Source organism: Capra hircus, chromosome 1 (genome assembly GCF_001704415.2).
Source record: "Capra hircus breed San Clemente chromosome 1, ASM170441v1, whole genome shotgun sequence".
Classification (NCBI taxonomy): Eukaryota; Metazoa; Chordata; class Mammalia; order Artiodactyla; family Bovidae; genus Capra; species Capra hircus.
In genome coordinates this window covers 136,748,143-136,761,013 of record NC_030808.1, presented here as the reverse complement: position 1 = coordinate 136,761,013, position 12,871 = coordinate 136,748,143, and the positions used below count along the sequence as shown (strand labels likewise).

General features: G+C 36.7%; 1 protein-coding gene across 2 annotated transcripts in view; it reads left to right on the top strand.

Moving 5' to 3' along the window:
- The window catches only part of DNAJC13 (DnaJ heat shock protein family (Hsp40) member C13), a 157,749-nt gene that overhangs the window by 78,178 nt on the left and 66,700 nt on the right, over positions 1-12,871 (top strand). For both annotated transcript variants that reach the window (XR_001918368.1, XM_018051322.1), the window contains exons 21-26: positions 106-188; positions 1,597-1,750; positions 5,754-5,857; positions 5,941-6,100; positions 7,331-7,393; positions 8,164-8,265. Coding sequence is in view for 1 of the 2 variants with exons in the window: in XM_018051322.1 (XP_017906811.1) it covers positions 106-188; positions 1,597-1,750; positions 5,754-5,857; positions 5,941-6,100; positions 7,331-7,393; positions 8,164-8,265 (666 nt within the window). In the remaining variant the exon portion in view is untranslated. The remainder of the gene's footprint in view (positions 1-105; positions 189-1,596; positions 1,751-5,753; positions 5,858-5,940; positions 6,101-7,330; positions 7,394-8,163; positions 8,266-12,871) is intronic.

Here is a 12,871-nt window from a genome sequence, read left to right as displayed (position 1 = left end):
ATTTGATAATGGAAATGTTTCTCATCACTTACAAAATAATGATATTCTCACTGAGCTTATGTAATAGTTCCTGATTGAACACTATGACATTTTTTTCTTTTCCAGAATATAAATCAAAAGCCAGTAGTTCTTCGAAAGAGAAGACAAAGAATAAAAATAGAAGCAAACTGGGATCTCTTCTATTATAGGTAAACTTTAGGCCTCTTTTCCAGTTTTTAAATTTAGCATTGGTCTTAGAAAAATCATGACAGTTTTTTGTTTGTTTGTTCGTTTTTGCCTGAATGCAGTGCTTTATGCTATAGGTATTTTTTATGCTATCAGGGTCAAGAATTATAGCTGTCAAGATAGGTATGATTAAAAAAGAAAGATTGGTATGATTAGTGATGCTTTCATAAAATTAAGACTTTTTACAGAGTGTTGGTAGTCTGATGACCCAAAAGAACCTCTAGAATTATTAAGGCTTAGAGAGGGTTACTTTAAAACACTTTATTGTGGCTTAGATATAACTGTAACTTCTTTAAGCCTTGTTGGAAATACAGTCTTAAAAGAGCTGGATGATGAAAACATAAAGAGACTTGTGGGAAATGGACATCCAGGGAGCTGATTTCATATACTTTTCTAGCCTTTTTAATATGGTAGCCTCTCTCCCCATCCACTGTTTCATCCCAACACCCTCCATCTTAACACCCTCCCCACATACTCACAGTTAGAAACACATTGAAGGACTTTGAAACATTTGGCAGAGTTTGCAAAAACTTTTTTGAGATAATTCATAGTACTCAGTCCGGAAGCTGCTATTGATTATATAGGGGAAATTAAGTGCTTTAGAATCTTCCCACAGTACTTTATGAGTGTAATGTGTTTATAATATGGTCTTAAAAATATTCCTTGGTTTTCTTCTTCTGGAATTTCTCAGTTGTGTTGCCCTCCCTAAAATTCCCTTGAAATTCTGGTATCAGACTTTTAAGAGGATTGCAGGTTAAAAGTGAACGGTAGGAAGCCCACCCACCCATAGTTCAGACTTGAATTCAAATTTATTATGATAGTTAAATAATTCCAGGAATAAAAGAAAGGTATTTTGAAAATATCCATCAGAGGTTGGCAGTTTAGTAGTATTTTTTCTTGGATAGTTTGTAAGGTTCTAATCTGGAATGTTGCTCGTCCCACACACTGCCACACTCAATTATCCAGAAATTCTTATCCCCAACCTGTAATGTCATATCTGTTTATAATTCTTTTCTTTATTTATATTAGCAATAAATATTAAAATTAAAATATCAGTTCCTTGTTTTGAAATCCATACAGGTTTGTTTTATGGTTTGGCTTCATTTTTCCCCCGTATCATTTTATAACGAAAACTTTCAAATGTACAGAAGAGGTAAAAGAATTTTGCAATGGGCGCTTATATACCTGTGACTGAAATTTTACTGTTAATATTTTACTATACTAACTTCACAGAGATTTTATTTTCTTTATTTATGTTTGCTAAAGTTTAAAATTCTCCTGTTGCTTATTATAAGTTATTGTTAGGGATATTTGTAGATTTTTAAAATTATTTATTGCTTCCTACTATTTTCTAATTACATGTATATCTAGGTTTGGTCAGGACCATGCCAAGTCAAACTTAATTTGGAATTTCAAAACACGAGAAGAATTGAGAGATAGTCTTGAATCTGAAATGAGAGCATTTAATATTGATAGAGAGCTTGGTAGTGCTAATGTTATCTCCTGGAACCATCATGAATTTGAGGTAAATGTTAATTTTTGTAGTGTATTTATTTTTTAAAAGTATTAGCTTGAAGTTATGCATTTTAAAAATTTGTAATTGCTTAATGTATATCTCTCCCTTTCACTTACAATTTTATATACAAAATATTGGAAAACTTTCAATTTGCCTGAGACAAATGAAAGATTAAATTTGTTAAGTACCTGAGTTTTGTACCTGAAAACCATGTAGGAGTTTTAATAAATTTGATCCTATGCATTCTAGATCTGTGCTCTGCTTGTTTTCTTTCCCTTTAGATTCTTTGTTGAAACATATCTGTTCCTCTTATTTCTTGTACCTTGTTCAGTAGACTTTTATTGTTATTTTAATTCTGAATGTGGCCTTTTTTTTTGCTGCTCTATTAAAATAGTGATGTGAATAATGACAAAACAAGAACAAGAAATATGGTGGTAGTATATTGTCTCTTGTGTGTCAAAATTTTTATTTTAGCTGTAAATTTGATCATGTTCATGACTCTGCTGACTTTGCTCTTCAACCCAACTGCTTTTCTTGAACTTACTGATAATTTGTTATTGCTCATCGCCTCCCCTTTGAAAAACCTTTCTTTACTTTGGTTTTGGGAATCTGTATTCTTGGGGATTTTCTCCTTCACTGTCCATTCTGCCTCTTTTGCTCATTTTTCCTTACTGTTCAATGGCTAAATGTTGATTGGCCCTGAAGGATCAGTTCTTGGTCTTCTTTTTCATTTATATTTATTGACTCAGTACTCTCATCCATTCTCATGGGTTTTTGTTGTTGTTATTTACTGATGGAGAAAGTAATTACTTTAGCAAAGTAATGCTCAGAATTCTCCAAGCCAGGCTTCAACAGTACGTGAACTGTGAAATTCCAGATGTTCAAGCTGGGCTAAGAAAAGGCAGAGTAACCAGAGATCAAATTGCCAACATCTGTTGGATCATCGAAAAAGCAAGAGAGTACCAGAAAAACATCTACTTTTGCTTTATTGACTGCACCAAAGCCTTTGACTCTGTGGATCACAAAAAAACTGTCGAAAATTCTTAAGAGAGATGGAAATAGCAGACCACCTTGCCGGCCTGTGGCTTCCTTGGTAGCTCAGATGGTAAAGAGACCGCCTGCAGTGTGGGAGACCTGGGTTTGATTCCTGGGTCGGGAAGATCCCCTGGAGAAGGAAATGGCAACCCACTCCAGTATTCTTGCTTGGAAAATCCCATGGATGGAAGAGCCTGGTGGGCTTGGCAGGCTGTAGTCCATAGGGCTGCAAAGAGTCGGACATGACTAAGTGACATTTTTTACCTGCCTCCTGAGAAATCTGTATGCACGTCAAGAAGCAACAGTTAGAACTGGACATGGAACAACAGACTGTTTCCAAATCGGGAAAGGAGTACGTCAAGGCTGTATACTGTCACCCTGCTTATTTAAAGTACGTGCAGAGTACATCACTGGATGAAGCACAAGCTGGAATCAAGATTGCTGGGAGAAATATCAATAACCTCAGATATGCAGATGACACCACTCTTATGACAGAAAGTAAAGAAGTGAAGAGCCTCTTGGTGAAAGTGAAAGAGGAGAGTGAAAAAGTTGGCTTAAAACTCAACATTCAGAAATCTAAGATCATGGCATCTGGTCCCCGCACTTCATGGAAAATAGATTCTGAAACAATGGAAACAGAGACTTTATTTTCTTGGACTCCAAAATTACTGCAGATGGTGACAGGAGCCATGAAATTAAAAGATGCTTGCTCCTTGGAAGAAAAGCTATAACAAACCTAGACTGCATATTAAAAAAGCAGACTTCGCTGGCGTCTAGTCAAAGCTATGGTTTTTCCAGTAGACATGTATGGATGTGAGAGTTGGAGTATAAAGAAAGCTGAGCACTGAAGAACTGATGCTTTTGAACTGTGGTGTTGGAGACTCTTGAGAGTCCCTTGGACTGCAAGGAGATCAAACCAGTCAGTCCTAAAGGAAGTCAATCCTGAATATTCATTGGAAAGACTAATGCTGAAGCTCCAATACTTTGAGCACATGATGCGAAGAACTGACTCATTGGAAAAGACCCTGATGCTGGGAAAAATTGAAGGCAGGAGAAGAAGGGGATGACAGAGGATGAGATGGTTGGATGCCATCACCAACTGGATGGACTTGAGTTTGAGCAAACTTCTGGAGTTGGTGATGGACAGGGAGCCTGGTGTGCTGCAGTCCGTGAGGTCGCAAAGAGTCAGACATGACTGAGTGACTGAACTGAACTGAACTGATGGAGAATCCCATGGACAGAGAAGCATGGTGGGCTAGAGTCCATAGGGTTACAAAGTGTTGGACACGACTGAGCAGCTAACACATACACACAATGATGGCTTTAAGACTTTTATCTTCTGCTTAGACTTTCTTTCCTAGATTTCATACTTTTGCCTTATGAATTGGATATCTGATAAACTTCTAGAACTTAGCTCTAAAACTGTGCTCTGCTTCTTCCCTCAAATCTAGTTCACATACAGTCTTTCTAATCTTAGATAATGACTACTTATTTTCTAGTCAAAACCCTTGAAATCATCTTTTTTCTTATGCTGCAATTCAGTTTGTCAGCAAATTCTATTCAGTGCACCTTCAAAATTTACCCAGAATCCAGCCCTCTTCTCTTTATGGGTTGTAGCAATTTCTGCGCTTCCACCATTGCCTCTCTACAATCTGTTACCCACTTGGTTAGCAGTATGATCTTGTTATAGTGTAAGTCGATCTTGTCACTTCTCTGCTGAAAGCACTCTGGTACTTCCCAAAGGTTCCCAACTCACATTTGTAAAAGCCTGGGTCTTTAAAATGACTTACAAAACAAAATATGTATCCCCTAAATCGAAGCAGTGTTTCTTTGATCTCATCTCCTAGTATGCTCCCACTGTTGGCTCTGGCCACTCTGGCTTCCCCGAAAACATGAAATTCATATTCTTGAATCAAGGTCTTTCTACTTGCAGTTCCCTTTGCTTAAAATCTTATTTTCTGCAGAGAGTTTCATTTCTTTCAAGTCATTTGCTAGATGTCATCATCTGAGTGGGCCTTCTCTGGCCACTGTGTTTAAAATTACAGCCTTCTGCATACACATGTGAACATACACACATATGCACACATATTCTGTCTCCCCATTCCCTCCTTGCTTTATTTCATTCCATAGTATATACTATCACCCAACTATCATGTATATATTTCTTTTTTATCTGCTACTTCTGTAAGAACAGAATTGTTTGTTAGTTTAATACTACATCCCTAATAACTAGTACAGTGCATAATGCATACCTTATGTTCTTAATAAATGGAGTTGAACAAATTGAAACTCAGAAATTATGGGAAAAAATGAAATGGATATACATATATATTTATACTGTATAGTTTATAATTTTAGAAAACAGTCATCGTAGGCTTTGGTAAAAGGATTTTGATAAATTGGTCAAGAAATTCCTTTTTACAGTTGTTTGCAAATCTTCACTGAGACAAACTCCAGTTCTGGATCATAGGCCACTCCCTCACATATTAATTCCAGTGTGTAACCTGGAGGGAGAATGAATACTATATAAAAATGAGTACTATGTTATAAAATATAGTTGATGTGTTGGGAGATCGAAGAAGGCCCTAAGTACCATGTATGAGTTTGGCAAACTGTGTGTGGTGTGTGATCATTTACTTTTTGCTTAGTTGTAGCCAGATTGTCTCTTTATGGTATTTTGGTGTTTTCTTCCCTTAAATCTTCATGGACACTATATAGTCGTCTTGACAGTTTTTATTTGAAAGCCTTACATCCATAAAACTAGTGTGGAATTCTGACTGTCAACATTTAACTGAACTACTAAGTCCTATTAATAATAATTAATTATGAGATATTTTAAGAAATGATTTTTGTTTGTTTGTTTGTTAAAGACTAACTCATCAAGAAAAGAAAGCTCTGAACAGGAAGAATTAAAAAATGATTGTGTGAAAATTTCTAAAAATATAAACTATAATGTAATTTGCTTTTATTAATAAAGGTTAAATATGAGTGCTTGGCAGAGGAGATCAAAATAGGAGATTATTACCTGAGATTACTATTGGAGGAAGATGAGAATGAAGACAGTGGATCAATTAAGCGATCGTAAGCTACTCTTCATATCATTATATTTGTTTTCACTGTTAGTCTCATGGGTAATTCTATTGTGAATTTTTTTTTTAATCTAGGTATGAATTTTTCAATGAACTTTATCATCGTTTCCTGCTCACCCCAAAAGTAAACATGAAGTGTTTATGTTTACAAGCCCTTGCTATTGTTTATGGCAGATGTCATGAAGAAATAGGACCTTTTACAGATACAAGATATATCATTGGAATGTTAGAAAGGGTAAGGATGTCATTAAAAGAAAATGCTATTTGATAATGTAATTGGAGTATATGTTAAATTTTTAGAACTAAAGTGCTGTTTGATCACGTTGCTGTCAGAACTTTCTGCCTAAGTTTTTCTGTTGCTTATATTATACTTATTTAAATATAAGTTAGGAAAACAGGAAAATAACTAACGGGTTAGCATTTGTCCATGTCAGTTTATTTTTTTTAATTGCTGCTTGTGAATTTTAGTGACCTATTTGCCAGTCTTTAAGTATGGATGAACTGGACAGGTGTATAAAATAAATAGTGACTTTTAGAGTTGAATATTCTTTTGAAATGAACATTTTGGAAGAATCTTAAATGATGCTAGCATACTAAGCTTCAAAATGTAAAAACAGTAGAACTTTTAGAAAGGGAACCTTGAGTTAGCATAGTTTTGGAGTGTTGTTTTTCTTTTAATTTAGTAAAGTTTGTTTAACATTTGAGCAAGGTGAGACAAGAACAAACTGACCTATCCATCCATTATACAGTTCAAATTTGAGCATTACTTATCTCTTAGACAGTTTATACATCTTATTCTTTTATTTGTGTTTGCATTCCTTTTAAAAATTTAAATTTCAGTGTTTCAGCCTTAGAATCATTTCACCAGTTTTTAAAATGGTCATTGGTGCTTGCTATAATTGGCTTAACTCTCAGCCATGCTTTGTGGGGTAGAAAACTGGTTCTGAGTAAGTTCAGAGAACAGACCCAGGAAATAACCAGATGAAAATTCTTAATTTCACTGTTACACCAGATTTCACAATTGAATTCTAATTCACTCTTATTCCAGTGAACCTGAGTACTTGTGACATAACATTTGTGTTTTAGGCAGATAAATTTTTCCTTATTGTGTTCATGATTATGTGATTTATGTGAAATATCACTAATCTAGAATTTTTACTTGAGTATCATTTGGGCCAATTTTTTCATTTACTTCAGTTTTTAATATGCATTCTTAAAGGCTATGTATTAATCTGTTTATGACTTAAAGTATCTGCTTTTCTAGAGAAATTAGACATGTTTTATAAAGTTATAAAAACTGTAAGACATTGAGGAATTGCAGTTATTCAGTCTTCTCTGATATTCTTTGTTTACAGGATGACATTATTTCTTTTTGGCTGTTGGTTGGCTTTGTCCAGTGATGATAATGTCTTAATCTGTGTTTGTATTTATTCACTTCTGACTAAATTCTTGTTTATTTCAATAGTGTACAGATAAACTTGAACGAGATAGGTTGATCCTCTTCCTTAACAAGTTGATCCTTAATAAGGTACAGTATTTTGCATAAATATGCTGCTGTTTCCAAGTTAAGTCACACATATGTAGAGAAGATAAATGATTACAGTTTGGATTAATTAGCAAGACATGGTTCTTGTCTCATTTTTTCTTTTTAGATCAGGAAACTCTGCACTCAACTCTTGAAGGGAAGAGTTCTTGCCAAATGTCCTTTTTGTTTGTTTTTCTTTTTTTGAAATTGACACTGACTTACTTAATTTCATTCTCATTTTTAGTAAATAATACAGATGTTTATCAATGAAGTAAGTTCTATGAAAATTTAATTTCAATTATAATCTCTTCCTAACTTCTAAGAAATTACCAGTTTTTATCTTGCTTACAAAAACAAACTGGAATTAAATTCTTTAATATACTAGATTCTACTTCTAATTATAGAATAATCTATTTATTAACAAAAAGATACTGGAAAGATGGAGGATAACTGTAGAACCAGAGTTTATTCCACCCAGTCTTTATTTTTGTTTTGCTCAGAACATATTTAAGTAAAAATTCTTTATGTGAACTCTCTGTAATGTTGTTTTCCCTTTTTAACTTTTATCTAAATTGATACTCCTTGAACACAAAATTCTGAAAATACTGCGTAATACCATTTATACATTAGTTTTTCCAAAGAGATTCCACATATTCCACATATATATTCCATATATTCCACATAAAAGGTTCTCTTCTTTGAGAACCTTTTAGCTAGTCATATCTGTTGGAGAGAAAGATTTTAAATTGTATAAACATGTTTCTGTGTTTCAGAAAAATGTTAAGGACCTGATGGATTCAAATGGAATTAGAATCCTTGTGGATTTGCTTACCCTTGCACACCTCCATGTAAGCCGAGCTACAGTACCACTGCAGGTATGCATGCTTATCTAGATTTCATAAGTTTAACCTTCTTTGAATATGAATTTAGGATCAAAAGAATCATGACCTCAGATCAAAAGAATTGGGGACAGCATTAGACCAGTACCTGCATTCACATTATAGAGGTCCCAGAAGGAGAAGAGAGAGAGGAAAAGGACCTGAGAAAATATTTGAAAAGATAATAGCTGAAAACTTCCCTAACATGAGGGCTTCCCTGGTGACTCAGAGGGTAAAGAATCCACCTGCAGTATGGGAGACCTAGGTTTGGTCCCTGGAGAAGGGAATGGCAAGCAACTTAAGTATTCTTGGCAGGAGAATTCCATGGACAGAGTCGCCTGCTGGGCTACAGCCCATGGGGTCACGAAGAGTAGGATACGACTGAGCATCTTACACTTAACCTAACGTGGGAAGGGAAATAGTTAAGCAAGTCCAGGAGGCACAGAGAGTCCCAGTCAGGATAAACCCAAGAGGAACATACAAGAAACATAGTAACCAAACTGACAAAAATTAAAGATAAAGGTAAAATATTAAAAGCAACAAGGGAAAAATGAGAACATGCAAGAGGACTCCCATCAGGCTATCAGCTGATTTCTCAGCAGAAACTCTTCAAACCAGAAGGGAATGGCATGATATATTTAAAGTGATGAAAAGGACGAACCTGCAACCTTGTGGGTGGAATATTCTACCCAGCAAGACTCTCCTTCAGATTTGATGAATCAAAAGCTTTCTAGACAAGCCAAAGTTAAGAGAATTCAGCTTTACAACAAATGCTAAAGAAACTTCTCTAGGCAGGAAACAAGAGAAGGAAAAGACCTACTTACAGAAAGTAAACCCAAAACAACTAAGAAAATAATAGGATCATACATATTGATAATTAACTTTCAATGTAAATGGATTAAATGCACCAAGCAAAAGACATAGACTGCCTGAGCAGATGAAAACATGTGCATGTATGCACTGCCACTTACCATATCACTCTGCTTGAACCCCCCCAAATTGTATGTAATTATTTTTTATTGTTAGGCAAATCATGTTTTCATTATGGCTTGCAGTTGTAATTACCCATGATTATATAACTATTACTCAATACCATTGTCTGATGATTGGTCAGCAGAAAAATAATAGAACTCTATATCATCAAAACTACACTTTAACTGAAAGACTTCTTCTAATACCTAACTTAGAGAAAGGATCTATATTTATTTCATTGGTGATATTTTTAGTGTTAATGTTAAATTTTTGTTTAATCTTCTTCTTTGAGGAGGTGGGTAGAATTGTATACAAATGTGCTATTTCAATATTCAGTTCAGTTCAGTCGCTCAGTCGTGTCCGACTCTTTGCGACTCCATGAACCGCAGCATGCCAGGCCTTGCTGTCCATCACCAACTCCCAGAGTCCACCCAAACCCATGTCCATCGAGTCGGTGATGCCATCCAATCATCTCATCCTCTGTCATCCCCTTCTCCTGTGCTCAATCCATCCCAGCATCAGGGTCTTTTCCAGTGAGTCAACTCTTTGCATCAGGTGGCCAAAGGATTGGAGTTTCAGCTTCAGCGTCAGTCCTTCCAATGAACACCCAGGACTGATCTCCTTTAGGATGGACTGATTGGAATTCCCTGTGGTCCAAAGGACTCTCAAGAGTCTTCTCCAGCACCACAGTTCAGAAGTGTCAATTCTTCGATGCTCAGCTTTCTTTATATTCCAACTCTCACATCCATACATGACGACTGGAAAAACCATACCCTTGACCAGACGGACCTTTCTTGACAAAGTAATGTCTCTGCTTTTTAATATGCTATCTAGATTGGTCATAACTTTCCTTCCAAGGAGTGAGCGTCTTTTAATTTCATGGCTGCAATCACATCTGCAGTGTATTTGGAGCCCCCCAAAACAAAGTCTGACACTGTTTCCACTGTTTCCCCATCTATTTCCCATGAAGTGATGGGACCAGCTGCCATGATCTTCGTTTTCTGAATGTTGAACTTTAAGCCAACTTTTTCATTCTCCTCTTTCACTTTCATCAAGAGGTCCTTTAGTTCTTCTTCACTTTCTGCCATAAGGGTGTTGTCATCTGCATATCTGAGGTTATTGATATTTTTCCCAGCAATCTTGATTCCAGCTTGTGCTTCTTCCAGCCCAGCACTTCTCATGATGTACTCTGCATATAATAAGTTAAATAAGCAGGATGACAGTATACAGCCTTGACGTACTCCTTTTCCTATTTGGAACCAGTCTGTTGTTCCATGTCCAGTTCTAAGTGTTGCTTCCTGACCTTCATACAGGTTTCTCAAGAGGCAGGTCAGGTGATCTGGTATTCCCATCTCTTTCAGAATTTTCCACAGTTTATTGTGATCACACAGTCAAAGGTTTTGGCATAGTCAATAAAGCAGAAATAGCATTTTCTATTACTGGGTACAAGTAATAGTAATTATAACACTTGAATTACAATCTATGGGAATACCAGACCACCTTACTTGCCTCTTGAGAAACCTATATGGAAGTCAGGAAGCAACAGTTAGAACTGGACATGGAACAACAGACTGGTTCCAAATAGGAAAAGCAGTACGTCAAGGCTGTATATTGTCACCCTGCTTATTTAACTTCTGTGCAGAGTACATCATGAGAAATGCTGGGCTGGAAGAAGCACAAGCTGGAATCAAGATTGCCGGGAGAAATATCAATAACCTCAGGTATGCAGACGACACCACCCTTATGGCAGAAAGTGAAGAGGAACTAAAAAGCCTCTTGATGAAAGTGAAAGAGGAGAGTGAAAAAGTTGGCTTAAAGCTCAACATTCAGAAAACGAAGATCATGGCAGCTGGTCCCATCACTTCATGGGAAATAGATGGGGAAACAGTGGAAACAGTGTCAGACTTTGTTTTGGAGGGCTCCAAAATCACTGCAGATGGTAATTGCGGCCGTGAAATTAAAAGGTGCTTATTCCTTGGAAGGAAAGTTATGACCAACCTAGACAGCATATTAAAAAGCAGACATTACTTTGCCAGCAAAGGTCCGTCTAGTCAAGACGATGGTTTTTCCAGTTGTCATGTATGGATGTGAGAGTTGGACCGTGAAGAGAGCTGAGCGCTGAAGAATTGATGCATTTGAACTGTGGTGTTGGAGAAGATTCTTGAGAGTCCCTTGGACTGCAAGGAGATCAGTCCTGGGTGTTCTTTACAAGGACTGATGTTGAAGCTGAAACTCCAATACTTTGGCCACCTCATACAAAGAGTTGACTCATTGGAAAAGACCCTGATGCTGGGAGGGATTGGGGGCAGGAGGAGAAGGGGATGACAGAGGATGAGATGGTTGGATGGCATCACCAACTCGATGGACATGAGTTTGGGTAAACTCTGTGAATTGGTGATGGACAGGGAGGCCTGGCGTGTTGCAATTCATGGGGCCGCAAAGAGTTGGACATGACTGAGCGACTGAACTGATCTGAACTAAGGTACTATTCTGGTACACAAAATGTAATAACTCTCTAAATCCCACAACAGCCCTCTCATTTTACAGATGAGGTAAAAGAACAACAGAGAGGTTAAGTATGTTTTCCAAGATACCTAATAATGGACAGAGCCAGAGTTAGAAGCCAGAGTCTATGTTCTTAACTACTTTCCTATACCTCTATGTGAGTCTAAACTGAAAGCTGATAGTAATGAGGGTATTTAAATCATGTTTTAATAAAATATACTAAGTTCATAAAAATTTTGTCCTAGATTCTCATAAACAATGGTATATGAAATTAAAAGAATTATCTGTCATGAGAGTAGTAGATTGAAAGTAACTATTAAAAAAAACTGAAAGTCTTCCTGTTTAACTATTTGACCTTAGGTGTTTATTGAAATTTTCAGTTGTTGTAAATTTTTTCCTTCAAAAGAACTTTAATATTTTAAGCATTGTATTTTTGGTTAATGGCCCGTGTTTGAGTATGTAACTACTTACAGTGTTCTTCGCTACTAAAATTTTAGTGTCCTGATAATTTATTACTGGGCTTCCTTGGTGGCTCAGATGGTAGAGAAGCTGCCTGCAAAGCAGGAGACCCAGGTTTGATCCCTGGATCAGGAAGATCCCCTGGAGAAGGTAATGGTTACCCACTCCAGTATTCTTGTCTGGAGAATTCCATGGACAGAGGAGCCTAGTGGGCTACAGTCCATGGATTTGCAAAGAGTCCAACACTACGGAGTGACTAACACTTACTAATCAGGCATATAGATGTCTTTGAATTTAGCTTAGATTGCCAAGTGAATTTAGGAAACTGTTTACTTCAAATGCATAATAAGTAGCATTTTAGTACTATTAAGTATCTAATTCTCAACTCTTAAAATCAGGTAATTTAAATTTTAGATGGATTTCTGCTACTGCTAAGTCACTTCAGTCGTGTCCAATTCTGTGCGACCCCATATACGGCAGCCCACCAGGCTCCCCGTCCCTGGGATTCTCCAGGCAAGAACACTGGAGTGGGTTGCTGTTTCCTTCTCCAGTGCCTGAAAGTGAAAAGTGAAAGTGAAGTCCCTCAGTCGAGTCCGACTCTTCGCAACCCCATGGACTGCAGCCTACCAGGCTCCTCCATCCATGGGATTTTCCAGGCAAGAGTACT